The sequence below is a fragment of the Rhinolophus sinicus genome, chromosome 3, assembly GCF_057876585.1.
Source record: "Rhinolophus sinicus isolate RSI-liver-muscle chromosome 3, RSI-T2T, whole genome shotgun sequence".
Classification (NCBI taxonomy): domain Eukaryota; kingdom Metazoa; phylum Chordata; class Mammalia; order Chiroptera; family Rhinolophidae; genus Rhinolophus; species Rhinolophus sinicus.
This window is the reverse complement of record NC_142503.1, coordinates 173,130,299-173,156,345: the sequence shown is the minus strand read 5'-3', so window position 1 is coordinate 173,156,345 and position 26,047 is coordinate 173,130,299. Positions and strand designations below refer to the sequence as shown.

Genomic DNA, 26,047 nt, shown 5'->3' with positions numbered 1-26,047 from the left:
TTAAGATTATATCTTTTTTAATATCAAAGATAAAAAGAAGGCAGAAAATGGGGAGGGAACAAACTGTTCAAATGGGAAATACCTAACTTTTAGTATCCTCTATTTTAAATTATTTTAGTTGAATTGGAAAACAGATAAAACCTTTAAACCATAGCTATTACAGGTTTGACTAGATTCTTAAATGTTTGGAAGATTTTATTAAATCCCACAAAGTTAAGGGCCAGCTTCAATTTTTATACTCAATAAAGGAAAACATCCTAACTGCAATCATTAAAGTTGTTTTCTGGTTTTTAAAAAAATTTATTTATTAAATTTATGGGGATGACATTGGTTACTAAAATTATAAAGTTTTCAAGTGTACATTTCTATAATACATCATCTATATACTGCACTGTGTGTTCACTACCCATAGTTCTCTTTTCATCACCATATATTTGAACCTCTTTTCCCTCTTATACCATCCCCAACCCCCTTTCACCCCGGTAACCACTAAACTGTTGTCTGTGTCTATGAGTTTTTGTTTGTTTGTTTGTTTGTCTTGTTGCTTTCAGTTTTATTATCCCACATATGAGTGAAGTCATATAGTTCTTGACTTTTTGTGTCTGACTTATTTCGCTTAGCATAATAATCTCAAGATCTATCCATGTCGCAAATGGCAGTATTTCATATTTTCTTATGGCTGAATAATATTCCATTGGGTATATGTACCACTGTTTTCTGTTTTAAGACTAAAAAACTTTGCCTAGGACTTCAAGCTCTACTGAAAGTATAAATTATCTGAGAAATAAGTTTACTGACTTAATAAACTAATGGAAAACAGAAATAATAAAAATGAAAGCTTCCAAAAAGAGGTCAAGATTTCGGATGTCAAAGAAGAAAGCTCCTCAAAGTATTAAGCTCAAAACACAACAAAACAAAAAAAAGAATGAAAAATTTTTTTAAAAAGACAAAGTTTTTTAAAGTATAAAATTAAAACACCAACAACATATACTTGGAAGATAAGTGTATTAACTCAATGGACATATTCAAGAAAGGCAAAGGACAAAGAACAATATCAACCAAAGAAACTATTTTGATTGAAAAACATAAGATAGTGTCCTTTAATCAACCTCTCATACAGCCAAGATTGTATTTCAAATTGTTTATTTGAATTTAATTAAACAGTGAGCTGTTAGCAGATTCCATTAAACACAAGATCCAATTTCTCTACAATGTTTTTTTGATAAACTAAAAATCTTAAAGTAGAATATCATATGACATTGTTAAAATTCTAAACAAGGCATTATAGTATATAGAGCACCAATGTTAAATTCCCACCTTCATGATCACAGCTCTTTGTATAAAATCTTAATTGATGATGTCTCACACCAAGTTCAAACACCATACTAAATTAAAAGTACCGGGCTTTCAAATTATCAGCAAACCCTCTACATTCAATTTTGAAGAAGAAGGAAGGGGAAGGGAGAGAGACACCAAAGTTCAGCTTCCAAGTATCTTTTCACTTTTTAGAATGAATTTTAGAATGCTTTCCCTTTAAGAAGTATAAGAATTGAAGTAGGCACTTAAATACGCATTTCAGAAATTGCATAACTAGAAAACGTGATTCAATCATTCTACAAATACGTATTGGACACCTACTCAATATAGGACACTACTGAATATGAACACTATTCAATATAAGCAACTATGGAAGATACACCAAAGACAGTTCTGTTTTCAAAGAGCTTTCTAATATAACTAAGGAGCCCACAATTTAAAATGACACTGCAAGGCAATAAATGATTAAAGTTCCATTTAAGAAGTTAAGACTGTGCATACTATAAAAGAAAATAGAATTGACTGGGGTTAAAACCTGTATGTACTATAAAGTGAGGTAGAATTGACTGGAACTGAAACCGAGTGGTACAAAAATCTCAGGGAAGAGACAAAACTTGAGAGCTCAGACATGAAAGAAAAGTAAAATTTAGAAAGGGAGAGATGAAAGAAAAGGACTTCTACTGCTTGAATAAACATATAGGGAGGTAGGGATAGACCAGCAGCCTGAACATAAGAGAAAGAAAAGGTAGGAAGAGTAGGTTGGAGCCAGATAGCAGTGAACTATGAATATCACATCAGGAATTTAAACTTAATCATTCAACAAATATTAATTGGAGGAATTATCATGTGCCATGTACTGTCCTAGAAGCGAAGGATACAGTGGGAATAAAACAGGTAAGTTCTCTGCCCTCTACTAAAGTCTAGTAGGTTTATTCTATAAAAAATATGGTGCCATGCAATGCACCTCCACAGCATGATGCCTCCACAGCAGAGGAGGATGTGATTAGAGATATACACTGGGAAAATTATGTTGCAATGGTATTGTGAAGATTAATAAAAAGAAACCTCATTTAAATTGGAGTTGGGGGGCCCTGTGTGGCCCTACCCTACACTCCCTGACCCTCATCATCAATTACCCCAAACAGAAAGAGACATACTTTCTGTCTCCAATAGGAAGATGTTTTTCTACTCTACTGCTCCTGCAGGAAGAAGGAGGATCTTCTCCTCACCTAGCAACCACTCAGCCAATGAAAGACTATTACAATTCAGGCAATGAAAAGCCACTATACTTCAAATCCCCAGTTTCCTCCAATGGACTATTTGTTTATAACAGCCCCCCTGAAATCCTCTTTTCCTCTATAAAAGAACATTACTCTTGCACCTGGTTCACCATTAGATTGCATGTCCCCAATCACAATTCTTTGTTGCTCCAAAATAAACCACTTTGCTAAAGAAATAGTCGGCTTTTTGTTTAAGGTCAACAGTATGTACCTATACATAAAATAGATAAGCAAACCAATGAACACATTGTAATAATAATCCAGGAGAGAAGCTGGAAGTTACAGTACTCAATTATGCAAATGCTTCCTGAGCAGTCTTAGATAAATCACTTCATTTTTCTACATCCCTGCTCTCACTTGAGAATTGAAGTTTGCCACTCAGCCACAACTTAAGATCTTCAATTGGAAAATTCTACAAACATCTAGGCACTGTGTAATATATGTAAAGTTACACTAAACACCAAAAGCTGCAATGTGTTTTCATTTCTAACTTTTTCTTAGCAACACAACATTGGAATCATGTTTACGTGTATGCTTTATCAGTTTAACCACTATGGATCTATCTCCAAAAGAGTACTCTCTTTCTGAATAAGAATGAACAGTAAGAGTCAAGGTAGACATGATAAAGGGTTTAACGAGAGCCTATGAAGGAGTATGCTACCTCCCTTTATTTTTGTCTGTGTAATCTATAGTCCCAAGCAAAGGACAGCGAACAGGATACCAAGTTACTAACATATCTGTTAGGAACAGAAAAAGAGCAGCAGACAAGACACTTATTTCATTCTCCATTATACCACAGAAAGTTATGTGTCTCCTACAATTAACTTATTTATAGAAGCCTCAAGGGCAAAGACTATGTTTTATTCATCTTTATGATCTCACAGTGCCTAGCACAGAGTTTATACACAATTATTGAGGGTGGAATTAAAAATGAAAAGAGAAAGACAGCCTGAGATCCAAAGGACAAGTGAGTTAACCAGGTATAGGAGGATCCAGGCAGTAACAACATCCATCAACAAAAGAGCTAAAAAAGAATACAACAGTAAGTAAGACATAACTTTTCCTTTTGGGGAGTAAATCCTTGTGAAAAAAAAATAGGAAAAGAGTTGTAAAATATACAAAGTATCTGGAATGAGGTAACTACTAAAATAAATAATTAATGGATACCTTTTACTGAATGTGTCAAACATTGTGCAAAGAACATTACAGACATTATCTCATTTAATCCTCACACCCCCATGAGTCAGATATTATTATTCCCATTTTTCAAGTGGGAAACTAAGAGTTGGAGCTAGGATAAATAATTTACTCAAGGTCATAAAATTAGCAAACAGAGAGACTACAATTCAAACCAACATTTAATTCTAAAGCCAGTACTCTTAACCACCAGGAACCAGGGTGATGGCATTGGTGGTGGGAAATAATCAGTTACTGAATATATACTGAAAATGGAGCCAACTAGATTTGTTGAAAGATGAAAAGCAGTGTTTAGATAGAGATATTAGATAATATCTGTAGGACCAGATGACTAAATGGATGAGATTCAATGCATCAAATGTTAAGTCCCCTTCTGGCCCCTACTCTCCTTCTCCAGATGCAACCAATGGAGTTTTTTAATGAGCTTCCTGAACCAACTTCTGTAAATAAAAGCATCCTAACACACAATCCTTTTTTTAACCTTTTATTCCAAAATAATTTTAGACTCACCAAATAGTTGCAAAAAGAGTATAGAGAATTCCTATGTGTCCTTTACCCAGCTTCTCCTAATGTTAACATCTTATATAACCATAGTACAATTATCAAAATCAATAAATTAACTAAATTCTGCCAGTTTTGAGCAATTACAAATAAAGCTGCCATAAACATTCTTGCATGTATCTACCGATGCCTCTATGTGCCAGGGGTTCCCAAGACCACTCTCTGGATCAATGATTCGGTGGAAGGACTCACAGGACTCAGAAGAGCTGTTATACTCATGGGTATGGCTTATTACAGCAGAAGGATACACATTAAAATAAGCAAAGAGAAAAGGAGCATAAGCAAAGTCCAGGAGAAACCACGCGCAAGCTTCCAGGGGTCGTCCCCCAATGGAGTTGCATGGACATACTTATTCTCCCAGCAATGATGTGTGACAATACAAGTGAAGTGATGTCAACCAGGAAAGCTTGCCCAAACCCTGGTGTCCATGGTTTTTATTGGGGATCAGTGACAAAGCACAGAGGAAATCATGACTGACGTCAGCTATTCAGATTCCAGTCCCCAGAGTAAAATAGGCAGTCATCTGTTCCAACTGGTATGATGTGGTCCAAGGCCTCAGACATACAAAAACACTCTTATTAGGGAGAATATTTCAAGGGTTTAGAGTTCATCTCCCAGGAGCTAGCCAAGGGCCAGTCCTGAAAACAAGCCTTTCTTTGGAATATACTGGGTTTCAGAAACCCACACCAGCTGAGTTAATCTTTTCCTATACAACTTGTGAATGCATTTCTGGGCAGGCTCATGCATTTTAACAACGGCACAATATTCTGTTGTACACATATACCACCATTAATTTAGCCAATCACCTATTCATTCATTAATCTTTAAGTTGTTTCTAGCTTTTCGCTCTGGTCAACAATAAAAACAAACTTTTGTAAATTATAAAGAACTGCATAAAATAAAGATACAATTTTTCTAGAATTATTATCACTGAAAGATAAAATAAAGGTTAGTCTAGAGTGTGAGTGTCAGCCACCTGAATGAATAAAGGGTGGCTTTAAGAATAATCTGACTTCAAATATAAATGAGCAAACAAAAGGCACTGATGGAAAAGAAAAAAATTCTGTAGAACTTTTCTTACCTTACAGAAGTCCTATAGTGTTTGCTTTCAGTAATCAATATGAATGTAATGAACGTAAATCAAAAATTGCGATTTCTGGAAAATCACACAATAACATTGCACAATAGCAAAATTTAACTCTAGAATTTTGATGGGTTATTGACATATATGTAGAGTCTAGGATTCCTATTTTACAATCAGAAAAACTTCATTAGGCTTCATTTTATATTTATGATAAGAACAAATGTCAAAATTTGGTACATACACTCTTTTTTCTCTATGTCACAAGTCATAAACACAATATTCCAATTTTATAATGAACAAAACCTTAATTATCTTATCAATGAACAATAGAAATGATCACTGAAAGTATAGGCTTAAAACCTTAATTATTATAAATGTACTGGCTTAGTTTCCTATCTTTTAAATTTTTTCAATGTTTATTAGTAACTAAGATAAGGTATAATCCTACAAGATTAAACCCACTTTGTATGATGGGACAGCTAAAGGTAAAAGAAAAGAAACCCTGGACCATATGAAAACTGAGAAAACAGAACAATTTTTATGCTTTTCTCAAATAATAATAAAAAGTTTAATTTTATAATGTTTGTCTTACTTCAAACAAAAAGTTTCTACTTGTTAATAATTTTAAACCCTTTTGTCTTTAAAATAAGAAAATAGGAAGTATACATATTTTAATTCATTTTTCTAAACAATTTTAAACATTTTATGAGCATTAATGTTTCAGGGAAACCTTGTTATGCAATAAATTAGAGCAACGCATATTCTCAAAAGGCACATCATCAGGAATACAGATGGCAACAACAGAAAAACTGGTTATAATCACATCTCAATAAAATAATTTAGGTTTTAAAAGCAACTTTCAATAAATTTAAGACTTTTCCTTCTTAGAGTACGTAAGCAGTATATTCAAATATTTCTTGATATATCACTTTTCTAAATACTGTTAACTGGTACTCTCTCTTATACTAGAAATCATATGCATACTATTAAGAAATGAAGGTAGAAGAAGAATGAGGGGAAAGAGACAAGAGATGTCAATGCTATTCATATACCAACAACTGAAATTAACACTGAATTCTCTGAAACAGTAAAAATTTACATCTTGACATTTTGTGTATTTTTTTTGCATGTATACGTATTGGCCTGTTTAAAAATACATTTGAAGCATCTTCAAAGAAGCATCTTTGAAACTTAAAGTCCTTTTTTCTAAACAATGTATTTTTATTCTCCTTTAGTCAAAGAGCTTATAAAACTCTAAGATGGGAAACAAAAAAAGCAAATGAACACAGCTAAAATGGCATACTACAAAAGTCAATAAAAACAAAGCAAGAATTTCAGCAGTGAGTATAAAAAATTCAAATTGTATTTTAAAAGAAATATTAAATGGATGTAAATATAACATATATACAGTAAGTATATTTTCATAAGCCTTAATTATCATTGTTTTTTCCTTTTCAGTTCCCTTCACAATGCTCTTAAAATGAGGTCCCTCTTATTTAGGCGTTAGGTACATGTCCCACTAAGCCATACCTATTATTTATCATCATTTAACAAATTACTTTCCTATTCAACTCAAGAGAGAAAAACTTTATTTTCAGCTCTTCTTTGCAGATGTTGAATTTAGTATATAACTATGTGTTATTATTTCCGGGTTTCATATATGCTTTTTTAAAATTGAGATATAATTGACATACTTCCTAAATATTATTCATCCACAGTACTAGGCTCTGAAAATCAGAGAAATAGAAGACATAATCCTACTCTTAAGAAGTTTACAATCCACTATCATTCTGTACGTCTCAGAAAAAACAATAATCCTACTATAGAAAAAAAATCTCAGAAGGGGCATTCAAATGATCTGACATTCTACCCAGATCCTCTCTGAAGCTAAGTATCCTTGAATAACTCAAGTTACTTGTCAGCCTCACTGTTATCTGGAAAATGAAGGGATGAATCTAAATGATCTTTAAGGTCTTTTTTGGCAAGAAAATCCTATTACTTTAATCTGATATGTAATTTACAATATATATAAAAGCTGTTCTGTGTATGATGTCAATTAGATGTCAGTGATAAACAGGAAACATAAATAACCATAACTGTAATTTATCTTACAAAGGCAGTATTTAAATTCTTCTCATGTTATTTTCATCAAGTATCTACAGTTTCAGAGCTTTGTTTTTTCTAATACTAGCATGGAAACACTTTAAAAAGACAAAGGTTCTGCACCTCACATCCCAATAGAAGAGTATGCTTTTACACTTCCCCCATAAAATTCAGGAAAAAAGATTCTATAAAATTTGTACAACTGTGGTTCTCAAACTGCAATCTGTGAACGTATCCAAAAGTCTGTAAATTTTCTCTAATCATTTTTTTAATTTTATGCTTTCATTTCAATGATGGCCTCAAATATTAATATAGGTGTTTTATAATTGAAAATTTTCACAAGATGTTAATGTTTGTTTTCAATGAAGTGATGCCAAGTAGTACCATTTTAATTGTCAGGAACTAATGAGAAAAGAACAATGGTAGAATTCAAATGCAAATGTATTCATGCCCAGGTGAGGACCACATGATGTCACCCTTTCCAAACAAAGGTTTTGTAGTAGTTCAAACAGAAAAGTGGTGAGAAAGTTCAATCATCACATGAACTACAGTATATACCTGGGGTGTCAAAAAAATGTATACACACGACTTGTATTCATCTTTTGTTATCAGTATATGCTGAGTATTACAATTTTAATACAGGTTTTTCCTTTCTTAAAATGTGTATACATTTTTTTGGCACCTTCTGTGTGTGTGTGTGTGTGTGTGTGTGTGTGTGTGTGTGTGTGTGTGTAAAATTTGTGTATGTGTCAAATTCAAAAGAATCTGTCCATAAGTTAATGTTTATATTGCGAGCAATTATTTAATTTAGCAAATTATCATCTATAACATTAAATTAATTAAATAGTATTGTGTTGTTTGTAAATACAACCCACTTAATGGTTTCATAAGTGTGATTTAATATAAAGAGTTAGTAGCTAGTTTTATAATTCTAAATATTTCTGTGATATTACAATAAAACTGAAGTCAGCAGTGGGGGGGGTCATGAGAATATCACTTGCACATAAAAGGGGTCAATGCCTTAAACTAGTTTAAGAAAACACTGCTTTATGAGCAGACTGCTCTCTTACCCTTCCTCCAAATCCCTTAAACTACTGGTAGAAACTAAGGTCTTGAGCATAAGGAGAAGGGAGAAGGGTCCAGATCAGTAGTTGGCAAACTATGTCCCATGGGTCAAATCTGACCCTCCATCTGTTTTTGTAAACAAGTCTTTATTGAACTACAACCATACCCATTTGTCTACAATTTTTTTATGGCTACTCTTACCAAACCTACTGGAATAAAGTTGTTCATAATATTCCCTTATTACTCATTTAATGTCTGTAGGATCTGTAGTGCTATCCCCCTAAAATTATATTTTGTTACTATTAGTAATAAATAAACAATAAAGATAGGATCAAAATAGAGTTAAAAGTAAATATTAACATTCAAGTTCAACAAATAGGTATATATAAGATTAGTTCAAGTCCAAGAAGAAAAGCAATATATGCAATTCATGCATGCAAAATTATTTACTGAGGGCCTACCACGTGTTAGGCACTATTCCTAGCACTAAGAATAAGGCAGTGAACAAAGTAGACAAAGTCTCTTTAACCACTCTATGGGGTAGAGGGTACATCCAAACAATAAATGTAAATATATAATGCTAGAAGATAAAAACTGTGATGGAGAAACACAAAGCATAGCAAAAGACGGGGAGACAGGGAGTGTAGTTAACACTTATAGGGTCAGGGAAGTCCTCACTAATAAAGTGACAGGAGAGAATAAATCATATGGATATTTAGAGGAGGAATATTCTGGGCTGAGGAATAGCAAACACTTTTTGAGGCAGGAGTGTTATTGGCATGTTTGAAGAATTACAAGGACACACAGGTTTGCTCATTTGAAAGGTATAATGAACCAGACAACAACATACTTTTTCAGACATTTAATTCCCTATGAAGCTACCTATTCAAAATATAGCATAAAGACTTAATGTTTACTATTTTCCATTTAAATGAGGTAATTAAGCTACGAAATTTCTGACATTTCTAAAAGGAAGTATTTTTCAAAAGCATTCTAAAACCAGTACTTTCTTATCACAAAACCCAATACCATCCTGTGTTACATAAGTACACATATTCTGCACTTACCTCTAAACAGAAAAACAAAGGCAAAGACAGACAGATGTGGCGATCCTAAGTACCTATTCTTTCAGAGGGCTCTATTACAAACACGGAAAGAGAGCCCCTTTTTCACTCAGAAAAATAAATTACCTCAAAAAGTACTGAAAAGCATTAGCCTACAACCACTATGTAAAGCAAACAAATACAACTTTTCAAAAAGTCAATTTTCATATTTCACACAGGACTAAGTCATGAATAGTGTAAATTAATAAAATAGGCATATATACTTAACATTTCCACTCAGTAAAGTAACTCTATAAAATATTTTTAAATGTCCTTATTCTCCTTGACCATGAAAAACATGGATTTGAATTTGTCATTTTAAGCAGCTACAATAAAATTTAAAAGATGAGCATCATCCAGGATAAACTTTACAATACTTGATTTCACCATGAATTACATCATATAATTGAAAACATGAATTTAAAAGCCATTAAAATATGTATAACCTTTTATATGTCACATTTGCTCCCTCAACTTCTTGCTTGGTTTTATAAATCTCAAAGGCTGTGTAAGAGTTTACACTATTGGTACATATTCTTTATGCTCTAAAGATCCAAGATTTTAATTGTCCAAACACAAATCTAAAAATTATACAATCATAACTAAATCTTATATCAATTTAAAGAGTATTCTTACCTTCAGTTGAGGTAATGCATGGCTAAAACTGAAAAGCCTGACAATACTAAATGTTCCTGAGGCTGCAGAACAAGTAGAACTCTCCCACACACTGCTAATGGAACGCATATCCCATAGCTCACCTACAGGTAATATATCCTCATCTTAAGATTTCCTGATCACAACTCCCTCTACTGAAAGTCATGCCAACAGTAACAGACTGATCACCTCGTAACTGTCCAATCACTATGTTATATACCTGGAACTAATATAATATTGCATATCAACTGTAATAAATATGTCTGCTCCAGGCTCAAATTGTGAAAAGGATAAAATAATTTCAATAGATGAACAAATTTAAGATGGTGATGTTTGCTATAGCAATTAGATTCCGCTACCTTTAGAAACCATGTTTTACATTTTCTCCTAATTATATTACTTGATATTATAAATCAGTAAACATAATATAAAAGAAAAGAAAAAGGTAAAAAAAGAAAGAGAGTGAAAGAAAAACTTACTGGGATTGAAAATTCCTCAGCCAAATATTTCAAGGAGGCTGCTTCTTTTGCCAAGAACTTGTTCCTTTCTCTTATGTTGCCCTGAAGCTGTGTATCAAACTCCTTCCTTACCACAGAAGCAACAGAATCAATAATCACAAGTTTAACTCCTTTTGAAATAATTTCTTCTTCTAAGGATTCAATCCTGTAAACACAGAATTTGTAAAATAGTAGAACAATTTAAGATACAATAAAAAGAGGGTATTGCAAAGGTTAACCAAGTTAAAAACAATAACAAATTGTTCTTCCCTAAGTTACAGTAATGATTGCAAGTATTCAATAAATATAACTTATTTTCGTATATCTTTTCTACACCTATTGAGCTCTTTGGGAGATAAACCAAAATGTTTCCATTTAGTTTCATTCCCTTGTTCTCCTGTGATACTGCTAAAGTTCCAATTTTAGGGTGAACCTATTTGTGGTAGCCAGTCTCCAAACTGGCCCTCATTTAGTCCCATCTCTTGGTATTCACACCATGTGGAGTCCCTCCCAGATTTTTTTTTTTTTTTTAAACAAAAGAACAAATCCACTTCGTTTACTTTTCAGTAAATTTAAAGCCTTCAGGGGTACAGCATTACACGGATTCTATGTCCTATGGCCTTAGCAGGAAGATTGCTTCAGAATTTGGCACGAATCATGCCACCGTTTTTATGAGCACGAGTTACCTTGCCCCAGATTACTCTGGTTTTGTTCGGTTTGCAACCAGGAATCAACTGTTGTTCTTTGCCTTGTACATGTAAGCACATCTCCTGCCTAGACAGAATTCAGTTTTATCTCAGGCATAAACACCTTCAATTTTAAGAAGAACTGTGTGCTCTCTCTGGTTCCAGAGACTCCACTTATGGCCAGCAAATATGGCCTTAGACCATAGCCTACCAGACATATTTGTCATTTTTAGAAGTCCTATTCCCAGCAGGCCTCCACAGACTCCAAGATGGCAGAGGGGAAAAAAACCCCTGCAACATTGTACTAGGGTTGGTCTGTGTGACCAATAGCATATGACAAAATTATGGTACATCACTTCTGAGAGTAAGTTATAAAAGACTACAGCTTTCATCATGGGTTCTCTCTCTCACTTGCCCACTCTCAGATTATTCACCAGTTGGGGGCAGGAGAAGTGGGGGAGGCAAGTTGCTGTGCTGTCAGCAGCCCTATGGACAGGCCCACATGGGAAGGCCTCTGGCTAACATCCAGGAAGGAGGGGAGGCCTCCCAGCAACTACATGAGTGACCTTGGAATTCTCCAAGATACTCTAGCCCCAAGTGAGCCTTGAGATGACTACAACCCTGGCCAAAAACTTGACGCAAGCTCTTGAGAAACCCTGAGCCAGAAACACCTAGCTAAGCCACTCCCAGACACCTAACCCTCAAAAACCATGTGAGATTGCCACGGGGATACGAAAGTCAGTTTGGGGAATATAATCAATAATGTTGTAAAGATTTTGTAGGGTATTCAATGGACACTTGTCTTATTAGGGAGACCACCTCTGGGATGATGTAGATGCCTGATCACTGCACTGTACACCTGAAACTGAACAATAATGAATGTCAACTATAATTATATATATATATATATATATATATATATATATACACACACACATACATATATATATATATATATATAATATATATATATTATAATAATTATATATTATATATATAATATAATATATATATGGTTATAAGAAGTGGAGTACAGCATTAGGAATAGAGACAGTGGAAATGTAACAGCTGTATTCCATGTCAGAGGGGTAGTAGATGATGGGGGGAGGGGGGTTATCACTTTGTGAGGGATATAAATGATGAATGTCTAACTATTACATTGTTTTGTACACCTGAAACAATAAAATAAAATGAAAAAAATATTAATGCTGTATTTTTAAAATATCCTCTTATCCCTCTGAGTGACAATATAAGGATTGGTGAAGTAATTTCTCTTAAACTATTCTGTGATCATGGTGGGAGTATGAGGAAAGTGTTTTATTTTGGTCCTATAGAATGTTCTTCAATAAATCTCTATAATCACAAGGCAAGCACCTTGTAACCAGCATAAGTTTTACCAATACAGATTGACTACTTTTTAAAAATAAATTACTAAATGTAAAAACAAATAAATAAATAAAAAACAAAAAAACAAAAACTATGTGAGATAATATATGTTTCCTGTTTTAAGCTGCTAAACTATGGAGTAATTTGTTAATGAAACAACAGATAATTAATACACCACTTAAGTCTAAAACATTTTATTTATTTTTTTTATTTTTAAAGAAATGTTGCAACCAATAGACTATAGTAAATAAAGAACACTGAAATAATTATTTCCCATAATCCTAATATGTAGGGACTTTTTATCACTCAGAAGCTGCAAACATAAAAAACAAAAAATAAGTCTTCTTGGGGCAGCCGGATGGCTCAGTTGGTTAGAGTGCGAGCTCTGAACAACAGGGTTGCAGGTTCAATTCCCACATGGGCCAGTGAGCTGCACCCTCCACAACTAAACTGAAGACAACGAGCTGCCGCTGAGCTTCCAGACGGGCAGCAGATGGCTCAGTTGGTTATAACATGAGCTCTCAACAACAAGGTTGCCGGTTCAATTCCCTCATGGGATGGTGGGCTGCGCCCCTTGCAACTAAGATTGAAAATGGTGACTGGACTTGGAGCTGAGCTGCGCCCTCCACAACCAGAATGAAGGACAACAACTTGGAGCTGATGGGCCCTAGAGAAACCCAATATTCCCCAATAAATTTTTTTTTTAAAAGTCTTCTTATTACTAAAAATACCAGAATCTAAAATGGCGTACCTTTGTAGAACTTCATCACAGCTGAGTTCCCAATAAAGATGAACTTTACTGCTTGTCAAAAGTAATTTTTCTTCAGTGTTAAAATATCTGGGAAAACGAGACTCTGCTATCTCAACCAGTCTGTGGGGGAAACAACAGCCCAAGTGAAAACAGTCCATATGTAAGGCCACATTGCCGAACCTCTAGTGAATTTTACTTAGGAAACTCATAAGCCACGAGTAACACTAGAATAAAAGCCTTATCAATAGAACAGATATAAGCAAAATGAATTACTAAAACGTGTACACTTTTGGAATGGAAACCCACCTTTATAAGCACTAAGAGAGGTTAGCAGACAGCATGAGACCAGCAAGGGCTTTTAGGTCTCTTCAAATGTTGAACAAGCAACAATGTCTCTGAGGTTTATCTTTTGGGGAATAAATATGCTTTTTATAAATGATATTTTGACTAGCAGCTATAAAATATGCTTAGTAAACAAGAAAAATTTTGCATTTTCATGAATGACGTATATTTGAACATACATAGGATATTATCATTCTAATAATCAGATATCAGTAAGTCTCCATGCCTCAGACCAGAAAACTTAAAACATACAAAATAAACACTATCCAATAGTTCCTCGGTAAACAAGAAATTATTTTCTAAACAAATGAATGTTGTCCGATATGTCCTTCATAAACAAAAAATGGTATTTCTAAACACTGAATTCTGACCTCAAAGCTTAGATCTAATGCATGGGGTAGGCTGAGCATAGAAGAGTGACAAGTTGAAACAGATGCAACTACCATCATTAATAGAAGACATGGAGAGTAGTACTAGAAATTTCAAAGGTTTGTGGTTAAAAATGTAAAAATGTAAATCTTTGAGAGTAACTGTCTCCTACTTAAAATGATACTTTATCAGCCCCATACTTAACCATCCAAGGCTGACTGGGAGGAAAAACTGTAAACGCTAAAACCATTCTATATTTTATGTTCTATTTAAAGACACAAAAGTACAAAAGAACACTATTTTCATTTCTAGATAGTTAATGAGTTCCAAGAAGAGGCTAAGAACTTTTACTAGATAAACAAAATAAGTTCCTCACATACGCCATAATCAGAAATGAAAGAGAAATCTAAAACAGGAAGAGAGAAAAATAAACTAGTCAAAAACATGTTTTTGAAAACATATTTTGAAAAATTTGAAAAGAAAAAACATCATTAGTTTGAATAGGAAGAGGAAAAATTATTTTAGGAATACAGAATAATATGTGTAAAGAGCGAGAACAAAATGGATTAAAAGTGCTTGAGAAAGGCATTTAAAAAAGGAAATGAGGTAAGTGATGAAAGCAAAAAGAAATGAGATGGCACTGGCAAAGGCAGAACAGGCATATTTTGAGGGTTCGGAAAATGTATAAATTTTTTTGATTAGGGCAACTATTTGCTGAGTTAAGTGCTAGTCAGAGAAATTAGCTAAAAAGCTCTGGCATTTGGAACCCACTGATTTTTTTTTTAATAGGACGGGTATGATAACATCTACCAGGAACATGGAAGCTTTTCAAAATTTGGATGCCCAGTTGATTAGGAACCAGATTGAGAGTACCTAACTCACTGGCAACAACAACTGAACAGCTGACAGACAATAATTTTCTACCTCCAACACTAGGCTGGATTTCAAGTAGTGGCTTGAGTGGTGAAAGGATCTGGAACTTATTACTGCTCTCTCAGTCCATTAGCGTCCCTCAAAAGGAAGACGGCCATTGCATGGACATGAACTAACTTTATTCATAGTTACCATGCTCTCGTCTTTCCCTAATGCTTTTGTGGAGAGCAGGATTAGTGGCAGTATCTCTAACACCATGAAAAGTAGAGGCTACAACTCTTGCTGATGACAAAATTCACTTCTAGATAGTCAAGATACCGGATACTCCATTACTAGCCAATAAGAGTATTTTATTTCTTACCATCCTAAAAATGCACCATTTACCTGGTTTAGTATGAAATAAACTAGGAGAGACTACCAACTTTAAAGAACCATTAGAGGTGGCAGTGCGAAAATAAAATCTTGCAGGGTTTTTGCCAACAGGTTTAAGGGAGACAGTGGTGCCTTCAAGGTCAAGCTTAATGAGCTTAGACTAACTTTGGGTCAATGACCTTACAACTTAGGAATAGTACACAAAGATAAAAACAATAACCATAGTTACCATACTAAATAACTGTATCAAATGGTTATTTACATACCAATATGCTGTAATTATCTATAAGTTTCTCCAAATATTATTTTAGAACAGATATCTAAAAATATATAAATCAAAAAAATGTAAATGTAGTATTCTATGTGCCTTATATTAATCATAGCAATTTCTTATGACAATCTTCATTCCAAAGGTCTTCTTTGGTTAGAGCAGGCAACAGAAAAGAACCTCTTTCACTCCCAATCATTAGTTACATAAAGTTTGAAAGCAATGCCATCTAGTGGACATCATTTTTATACAAAGTATTCCTTTCAAAGGATACACTTTAAATTCATTCAGTCAACAACTATTTGCTGAGGACCTACTATATGCCAGGCACTGTTTTGGGTGCTAAATGAACAACAACAAAAACCTTCCCTCATAGAACTTACATTCTACTGAGAGAGACAAAGAAATATAGCATATTATACATTAAGTAATAAGTACTCTAAAGAAAAGTAAACCAGGATGAGGTGACAGACTGATGGATGGAAGCAAGTGCTACTTTATGTAAAGTGGTCTGGGGAAGCCTCTTTAATAAGATGACATCTGAGCAAAGGTCTAGGGGAGATGAAAAAAATGAACCATGTGGATATCCAGTGGAATAGCACGTAGAAAGAGAGAAATATAGAAAGTGCACAAGCCCAGGCTAAAGTGCAAAAGAGGCTAATATAGCTGGAACACAGGAAGAAAGCGAAAAAATAAAAGGAAATAGGATCAGAGGGCTACCCAGGGGCCAAAATCCCACAAGACCCTTAGGTCTCTGGTATTTTGTTTAGGTTGTATTTAGTAAAACTGGAAGTCCAGGAGCAGGACTGACATGACCTGATTTCTTTTCTTTGTAAAGAATCACTCTAGCTACCAAATGGAGAAGAGGCTGTATAGACGGAGCAAGGGTGAAAGCGAGATCAGTTAGGACAGTAGTCCAAATATGAGATGATGGTGACGACCTAGAGAATCGCTCGGATAACTAGAAGTAACTGAACTCAAGATGTAGTTAAAGAGAGGAGCTGAGAGGATTTCTTGACTAATTGGATCAGCATCTGGAAGAATGGAATTACCAATTCATTGAAGTGGAGAAGACTGGATTCGGATCAAGGTTTTTGTTATTAGTTCCCCCTGTTACTTCACAGCTTTTGTATAAAAGGAAAGTTAGAAGCTTTACATTAGTGACCACATGCCAACTTGAAACAAAACATATGCTTAATGTAAAATTAAAAAACAAAAAAAGTCTTCCAAAATTCTAGTTGAAATATCGTATTGTAAATATGCTGAAATGAAAAGTTTATGGTTTTTCAAAGCTTCTTGCACATATGTAATATTCTCCTGTTCATTAATTCAATATGTACTTGTTCAGCATTATGGTATTACTAAACATAATGTGAATTTATTAGTTTCTTACGGATTCCAGAAAATTCCAAAGTTTTGTTTCAGAAATAATAAGTACTTATATACCGTGTTTCCCCAAAAATAAGACCTACCCGGATAATCAGCTCTAATGCGTCTTTTGGAGCAAAAATTAATATAAGACCGGGTCTTATATAATGTTAATATAATGGAATATAAGACCCGGTCTTATAGTGAAATAAGACCGGGTCTTATATTAATTTTTGCCCCAAAAGACACATTAGAACTGGTTGTCCAGCTAGGTCTTATTTTCGGCGAAACACAGTAACTAATTTCCATTTTTTATCCTAGAATCTCTTCAGGACCTCCCTCCCTACTAATTCGCCTAGATTCACAAATGATAAGGCAGCTGGAACTGGACTGAGGAAAACCTACCCAGACTCATGAAACCATGGCAAAAAATTGTAAGAGGGAATTTATCTCCCCTATTTTTTGTCCACTGGGTCATAGATCCTGGATTTGTACCAACTCGCAAATAGGTAAGACCACACTGGTATAGCTTTAAGAATCAGCCAGAGTCATAGCAGGCCACTACATGCCTCCCTCTTGATACAATGATTCAGAAAAGAGTGACACTCTAAATAGTTTGGTAGGAATTAAAGTGCACTGGCTGTGGGGTATCTGGCACCCTCGGAAGTGACATACATACCAAGTACAGCAGCTCCTTCAGATCTCAGGTTGGCCTTTGCTGCCACGCAGGACCAATACAACATGTACCTCTCCTTTTTGTACACCTTCCAGGGTCCTGAATCCCGTCTCTTGCCTCCCCAGATCCCTCAGTTTTCCTCACACACACATCCATTTGCACTTCTAAGGCTCAGCTTTATTTTCCTTTGTCCATCTTATTTCTCCCAAAGTTTTATTTAAAAACTTCTATTACGATTTACCATCCATATTACCTTCCTTTTTTGTTCTTAACTTCCAGTTCCATCTTTTTTATTTAATTATCTCCAACAGGAATAATATAGTATTCATTCAATTCATGAGTCCTAGAATTCTCATAGTTGCCAAAATTTCCACAGACAAATAGATTAATCTATTTATTCATAGTCTCAAGGTATATACAAGTACATAGCATGTTAAGACTTACCAGATCTTAAGTATAAGTCCAGTAGGTAAAAAAAAATAAAAACAAGACTTTTTTCTAAATCAATCAGGATTCTGCCTGCTTAGCATTCCCCTCTCCCCAAGGCAGTCCCTGAGTGCCCAAAAGTTTACCAGGCTATATGGCTATCTGGTATATTAAGTAGTATTGCTTTAAAATACATAATCTTTCCAAAGTGTTTTTAAGTACATCACCTGTAAAGTCTTTTTTTAAGTGCATTTTAAACTAAAGTAATTTTTATTTACTCTTCCTCTGTTTTCTCCCTCCTTCTCGATAAAAAGATATCTAACAACTTATTGGCAGAAACTTTCCATTGTTATCATTTACCCTAAATTCTCCATATGTGAATCCTTTAAAGTTCCCTCATATTAATCCTTCAATTCACTTTCTCATTTGTGCGGATCAGAGAGCTGGCTTGTAAGCACAAAATGAAGACGCTACATACAGAAATATACAGAGAGCTAAAATACATGTATTCCGTTTTGAGTCTCATATTTTACTTTATATTTGCTATATATTTGCTCATATTTTGCTTTATCTCTTAAATCCAGAAATAATCCCAGTTATGGCGGACACTACTAATTACCTACCAATATCCATTCCACTCCTTCCTTGCTATGAGAACCCTAATTTTATTCAGGCAGTAATGTTAACCAGCCCCAGGACACTCATCATTTGTTTTAACAATCTTTCCCTTCACTTTCCCATCCTCCCTTGCATATAGGAGTGGCCTAGTGAGAAATCCCATTACATAGACATGATTGAGTAAATCATTGGCCATTGGTGATTAACCAGCTTCCAGCCCCTCTCCCCTCCTCAGAGGTTGGGGGTAGGGATAGGGGGGAAATGAGAATGAAAGTTCCAACATTATAATCACATGAGTGGTTCCTCTGTCAATCAGCCCCCATCTGAATCTATCTAGGGGCCCACCAAGAGTCACCTCATTAGCATAACCTCAGGTGTGGTTGAAAGGGGCTAATTATGAATAACAAATTATGTTATTCTCAGGAAATTCCAAAGGTTTTACAAGCTCTTTTGTCAAGAACCAGGATGAAGACAAAAATATATATTTCTTATTATATCACAATATTCAATGTTTAGATCCATTACATTGTTAGGGTTTGTAATTTAGAGACATTCTACCATTCCTTCTGCATTTATACTGGAATATTTCCATAGAAAGACCTATTTGTTACTTAGTAATACAGTTCACATAGAAAAAAAAGAATAGATGTTTGATTTGGATTCCCCCCTTTTTTTTAATTCATTTTCAAAATAATGAGCTGCTTCTCCACAGTCCTCCAACAAGTTGCTTTTATTCCTTAATATTCTAGACTCATGGATTTTAAACATATTTCATGTGTCTTAATCCACTGCCATTATTATTCCTATAGGTGCTCAATTTGTCTCATCTTTGGCCAGTGGGAACCTCTTTGGTTGACTCCTGGGTCTTTCTGACACTCCCCAAAGTAGTTCTTATTAGCTTCCCTGCTATCTGATATGATGTCCAGACTCAATTTAAAATTTCTTGCTCCGAAGCTAGAATCAGCCATTTCCACCAAAGAAGCCTCATTCCTTTTAGTAGAAAATGGTATCTGGATTTCACAATCTGAATATTCATTGTCAATTCATTCATTTATCAAACATTTTCTGAGCAGTTTTATATGTCAGTCACTAGATTTAGCTTTGAAGATGCAAAGATATAACACAAACTCAAACTGCTGACAAACCAGTGGCATATACTTAAAAAGAATAGATAACCAAGAGATGCAGAACAAAGCAAATAAACTCTTGGCAAAATAATCCATTTGGAACTTAATCTGATCAGGGAATATGCTTTGATTTAAATAGCGTTCTTAGAGAGAGCTAAGGGAGAGAGATCTGATTCATAATGAGAGTGAGAGAAAGACGCAGAGGACTATACTATACCTTGACTAAGAGAACAGAATAGACTCAGTCTCCAGATGTATAAGCACTCCTGCTTATGAATATGGAACAGAGCAGGGAAGGAGGGGGACCAGACTTATCTTCAAGTGTACAAAATTACAGAAATGACTAAATGCCTCTCACATAGAATGGCAAAGGTCCTTGCCAAGCTAAGTAATCTTTTCTGTCCAAGCATAGATATACTTACCATCAGTGTGTTTCTTACATTTAATACCATGCTATTTCAAAGATTAAACTGAAATACTTCTCAATCAAGAAAATGTTTTGAAATCTGCAATTTTTCTATTCACTAATATTTTACTTCTGCCTAGAAATTAATTACAAAGCAGCTTACTTCTGTCTTTAGTAATTTTCCCTCATCCCCAATTTCCACTTAACATTCCTCCCTCTCTTTCTTGAACTTCTTCCTGACTTTCTACAAAAGTTCAGCTTATTGAGGAACCCCACTTAAACCAATAAGGGATAGAAAAGACAAAGAAACTGCTTTCTGTGTCAATTTTAAAAGGAAAATTATTTTAAAACAGTATTTAGCATTCTGTGTTATCAAAAATAAGGTAAATGTTAACTTATTTGAAAACGTTACATGCTATATATAAATTACAAAGCTAAAGTATTAGAATGTAAAATAATAAAAGCTCCTACCTTTCAGCACTAAATGCTGATTCTGTGTCAATGTACACAACAGCTCCTTCTAATCCTCCCATGTTGGTGGGTAATGTGGCCAAAACACTCATCATTATACAAAACTGAGTTTTTCCACAACCTGGTGGACCTGTAATCTAAAAAAAAAAAAAAATTATTTGTATAAACATCACAAGCTAGTCAAGGCAAAATCCTTTATTTTTTGTTGTTGTTGTTGTTGGGGAAGGGGTATAGGACTTTATTGGGGAACAGTGTGTACTTCCAGGACTTTTTTTCCCAAGTCAAGTTGTTGTCCTTTCAATCTTAGTTGTGGAGGGTGCCGTTCAGCTTCAAGTTGTCCTTTCAGTCTTAGTTGTGGAGGGCGCAGCTCAGCTCCAGGTCCAGTTGCACTTGCTAGTTGCAGGGGGCGAAGCCCACCATCCCTTGCCGGAGTCGAACCGGCAACCTTGTGATTGAGAGGACGCGCTCCAACCAACTGAGCCATCCGGGTGCTCAGCGGCAGCTCAGCTCAAAGTGCTGTGTTCAATTTCAGTTGCAAGGGGCGGAGCCCAACATCCCTTGCAGGACTCAAGGGACTCGAGGAATTGAACTGGCAACCTTGTGGTTGAGAGCCCACTGGCCCATGTGGGAATCCAACTGGCAGCCTTCGGAGTTAGGAGAATGGAGCTCTAACCACCTGAGCCACCGGACTGGTCCGAAAGCAAAATCCTTTAAGAACTTGCCACAGACACAGTCAAACTAGCCTGGGTTCCTGGGTTTCCAGAGAACACATTCTAATACATTCACTGTAAATAATGAATTAACTTCTCCCCTGTTCATCTGGAATGGTACTAGTCATGTACCATCCTTTAGAGAAATGAGAAAATAGTCATTAAAATCATCCTCTGTGTTCTTTAGTTTAGATGAAAAACTGGTTGGAAAAGGCTGGAGGATTCATTATATACATTCACAACTTGGAGTTCTATACCTTTTCCTCATTAGACATTATAGAAGAATCTTGAAAATATTTAAGTGGCTTTAATAATTAGTTTAGCATTTACTATGAATTGGCCTTTCAGAACGATTTTGTATTAGTCCCCTTAAAAGCTACTTTGATCTTTATTCTTTTTTTTTTTTTTTTTTGACTTTTTTTTTTCCCCCCAAGTTGTTATCCTTTCAATCTTAGTTGTGGAGGTTGCCATTCAGCTTCAAGTTGTTGTCCTTTCAGTCTTAGTTGTGGAGGGCGCAGCTCAGCTCCAGGTCCAGTTGCCATTGCTAGTTGCAGAGGGCACAGCCCACCATCCCTTGGAGGGAGTGACCTGGCAACCTTGTGGTTGAGAGGACGCGCTCCAACCAACTGAGCCATTCGGGAGCTCAGTGGCAACTCAGCGGCAGCTCAGCTCAAGGTGCTGTGTTCAATCTTAGTTGCAGGGGGCGCTGCCCACCATCCCTTGGGGGACTCAAGGAATCGAACTGGCAACCTTGTGGTTGAGAGCCCACTGGCCCATGTGGGAATCGAACCGGCAGCCTTTGGAGTTAGGAGCACGGAGCTCTAACCGCCTGAGCCGCTGGGCCGGCCCTGATCTTTATTCTTAAGAGTAAAGTATTTAGGGGTGAAAGGTACTGATGTATACAATTTGCTATCAAATGGTCCAGAAAAAAAAAGTGTGTGTGTGTGTGTGTGTGTGTGTGTGTGTGTGTGTGTGTGTGTGGAGAGAGAGAGAGAAAGAGATAAAGCAAATGTAACAAAATTCAACAATTGTTGAATCTAAGTGATTCACACTTTGAAGCGTATACTTTGACATTTTAGTTGGTAGAAAGGTTTGGTATTTTGAGATTATAAAATTTAAAACCAGAGGGTATATATGGAAAGGAACAAGAAATGAATCACAAAATATTCAAGCTCACCTGAAAGTACTTAACAAATATTATTTGAAAATGTTAAAAATATTCCCTTTAAATATATGCTATTTGTCATACTGGCTATTGCATCCAAAATTTAAGAACCAAAACATTATCCCTTTTGAGAAAATAGCACTAACGAACAATTTTTCATAATAGGAAGAGGGAAAAGAGGAAGAGAAAAGGAGAGAAGAAAATCTCTGGTAGAGATGAAAAAAATCTGAGCTAAGACTGAGATATACCATAGATATGAAAAAACTGTCTCAGATACATCATGAAGTAGAAAAAAATGACAAGGGATGACCCATGCATGAGTCTAAATCATTTAGGCCAGCAGTTCTCAAATTTCAGTAAGCATTAGAATTATTTGGCCAGTTTGTTAACCAGAATCTCTGGTTCAGCAGCTTTGAGATGTGGCCTAAGAATTTACATCTCTGATTAAGTTCCCAGGTGATATTGATGCTGCTCTACACTTTTGAGAACCACTGTTTTGGAATTTAGACTAAAGCTAAACTTCATGTATCAAGCTTCAACTTTAAAAAACAGAAGCTCACAAGTTAGAAACGATGTGCTGATTTATGATCTCTTAAACAGTGATTTAGACTTTACAGGTAAATAATTGCTACTACCAATAATAGTTTGCCAAATCATGAGTGATCAGTGAAATAGGGACTCCAAACTTCTTTGATTATATACTCTGACAAAAAAAAAAAAGTAGTATGGTTCTCTAATATATCCATACTTATTATATATATATATATATATATATATATATATATATATATATATATATATACTATTTCATTAATATGTCCTATACAGTAATGAACATACATAAAATAGGGATAAAAAAAATAAAAGATTACAAGCATTTAAAAAGTTTTATATCTTAGTTATATAGATCTTTTCACTCTCATAAAAAATAGATTAGTACTTTTAGTGGAGCTATGATAATAATGAAAATAAATAAAATTATATTGTTTCTTAGATATGGACAAATATTTTGCAATTTAATGACCGAAATGTCAGGTCCTAAGTTCTGCTTGTTTCAGTACTTAATTATAATGGCTGTATAGGTGAGAAAGGGATAATTGCAAAAATGCAAGGACTGAAATTAAAGAAATATATCATATGTTGTACTTACTAAATCACTACTTTCATTTTTCACTAACTTCCATCAGCTAGCAAAAGTTTTTATTGAATTTTGGCTAATAAATCTCTATCTTCCCTCATGTCAATCAATTGTTTTTGGAAACTAATCAAAGATATTGCATTTTTACATTTTTAACGATTGGTTTAAAAAGCAACTGCAACTCTTTATTTGGAAGATTTTCAACAGTATAGAAAATATTGTTACCAGTTTTTTAAAGTGTGCAGACAGCAAAATTTTCATTAGATACATACTACCTCTGAAAACAAAAATCACATTATGAAAGAAAGATTTCTAAGCAGTGACTTTAAAAACACTCTGTATTTTAATCTCTGTCTTGAAAAAGGCAATTACTTTCTCATTCATTGTTAAAACATGGCCCTTACTTTGAAGGAATGGAGTAAGTGTGTTCCATTGGTTGGTTGGCTAGCTGTCTTTTAATCTGCGATGAAGCATGTAACATAGCCACTTGTCATACAAAAAAGTTCAGCAAATTAGACATATCTTGTCATTTTTTAAAAAATGCTTCATCCATCTTTAAATCCAACAACTCTTTTACAATCTTTGCTGTGAAATAATCAAAGAAGTTCTTGTGATTTAAATGAATTTCATGGTCACAGCCCATCTCACTACAGAGTACAGAAATTCTACACTTTGCCAGCAGGTTTTTATAAAAATTAACATTAATCCCATCCTTTGGCACTCTTCACACATCTGACATCTAGATTAAAGTTAAATTTCATTATTTTTTCAGGCTTACTTAGTGGGTTAAGACATTTCAACATTAATAATTTTTAGCTTCAGATAGTTTACCTCTGAATTCTAGCAGCCAAACCACAAAATTTCAAGTTGTGTTTAGTTCCCAGGTTCAGCTCCAGTGGTGGTTAGAAAGAGAGAACATGCCAAACCAGAATAGTCTAAGTTATTTGCTTCTTGGAAACTCACAGTGAATACAACTTTTACACACAGAAGACATCAGTAAAGTACAATTAGTTTCATATAGTCAGGGCCTGAGTTTCAACCTGCCTGAGAAATGTAAAAGAACGGAAAGAAAAGAAACAAAAGTGAAGATCACTGAAATATCAACAAGGAAGCAAATATTAATTGGTTAAAAGAGGAAAGAGAATTATTCCCAAGAAAATAAAATCTAATTGTACTAAAGTAAAAATGGAACCTAGTCATTTTAATCTTAAATGTGATTAAGTGATTGAGATGAATGTGAAACCCAGCTCTGTTAGAACCTCAAATCTGACCAAGTTAATTCTTCCCATGTTCAAGATGGGGGCAACATGATGGGGCAACCAGCCAAGCCAATACTTCGCAGAAGACAATTTAAGGACTGCCTGGTTCTGATCTGAGAAAAGAGCGTGTTGAAACTTCACATTTTTTTAATGACCACCTCCAAGCCCCCACCCAGCATCTAACTACTTGTCTCCATTTGCTCTACAATTATGTAGAAATATGATTAGATCTTCAGACCTGCAGAATTCATTTTAAAAATAATTAACTCTCTAAATCCTAAAACAAAACAAAACGAACAAAAAGCAAACAGTCTCAGAAAGGCCAGGTAGCACTGTGCCTTATGAAAGAAACCTTGATCTTAAATTATATCAACATGTGGGAGATTTTATATTTTGGATTCTCTCCACCACTCCTTCTTATTTCATATTAACAACTGTTGTTTTTTGAAGTAAATGGGAAGGGAGAGAGAAAAGGAAGAAAGGGGAACAGAGCAGAAAAAAAAACAAGAGAACATGGAAATGACAAGTGCCCCAAATTTCAGAGTTAAAAAAAATCAAACAGTATCAAGCGATATAGTCATTCATTTAACAATCATATAACATGTGCCATATGAAAGACTCTACAAAACCATTATGACTTTATGGAGAAAGATACTCTACAAAACCTTTATATCTTTATGGAGAAAAATACTTATTTCTAAATCAATTAGTGAATGAAGAATTAGGAAGAATGATCCAATCAACTACATAGGCTAAACTACTATATTAGGAAAGA

General features: G+C 34.7%; 1 protein-coding gene and 1 pseudogene across 13 annotated transcripts in view; both read right to left on the bottom strand.

Annotated features, from left to right (window-relative positions):
• RAD51B (RAD51 paralog B) overlaps nucleotides 1-26,047 on the bottom strand; it is a 619,726-nt gene that overhangs the window by 578,649 nt on the left and 15,030 nt on the right. For all 13 annotated transcript variants that reach the window (XM_074327303.2, XM_088797377.1, XM_074327309.2 and 10 more), the window contains exons 5-7: nucleotides 21,001-21,137; nucleotides 13,685-13,804; nucleotides 10,844-11,027 (exon numbers count right to left, since the gene is read on the bottom strand). In XM_074327303.2, coding sequence (XP_074183404.2) covers nucleotides 10,844-11,027; nucleotides 13,685-13,804; nucleotides 21,001-21,137 — 441 coding nt within the window. The remainder of the gene's footprint in view (nucleotides 1-10,843; nucleotides 11,028-13,684; nucleotides 13,805-21,000; nucleotides 21,138-26,047) is intronic.
• LOC109448381 (large ribosomal subunit protein eL33 pseudogene) lies at nucleotides 11,500-11,765 on the bottom strand (annotated as a pseudogene).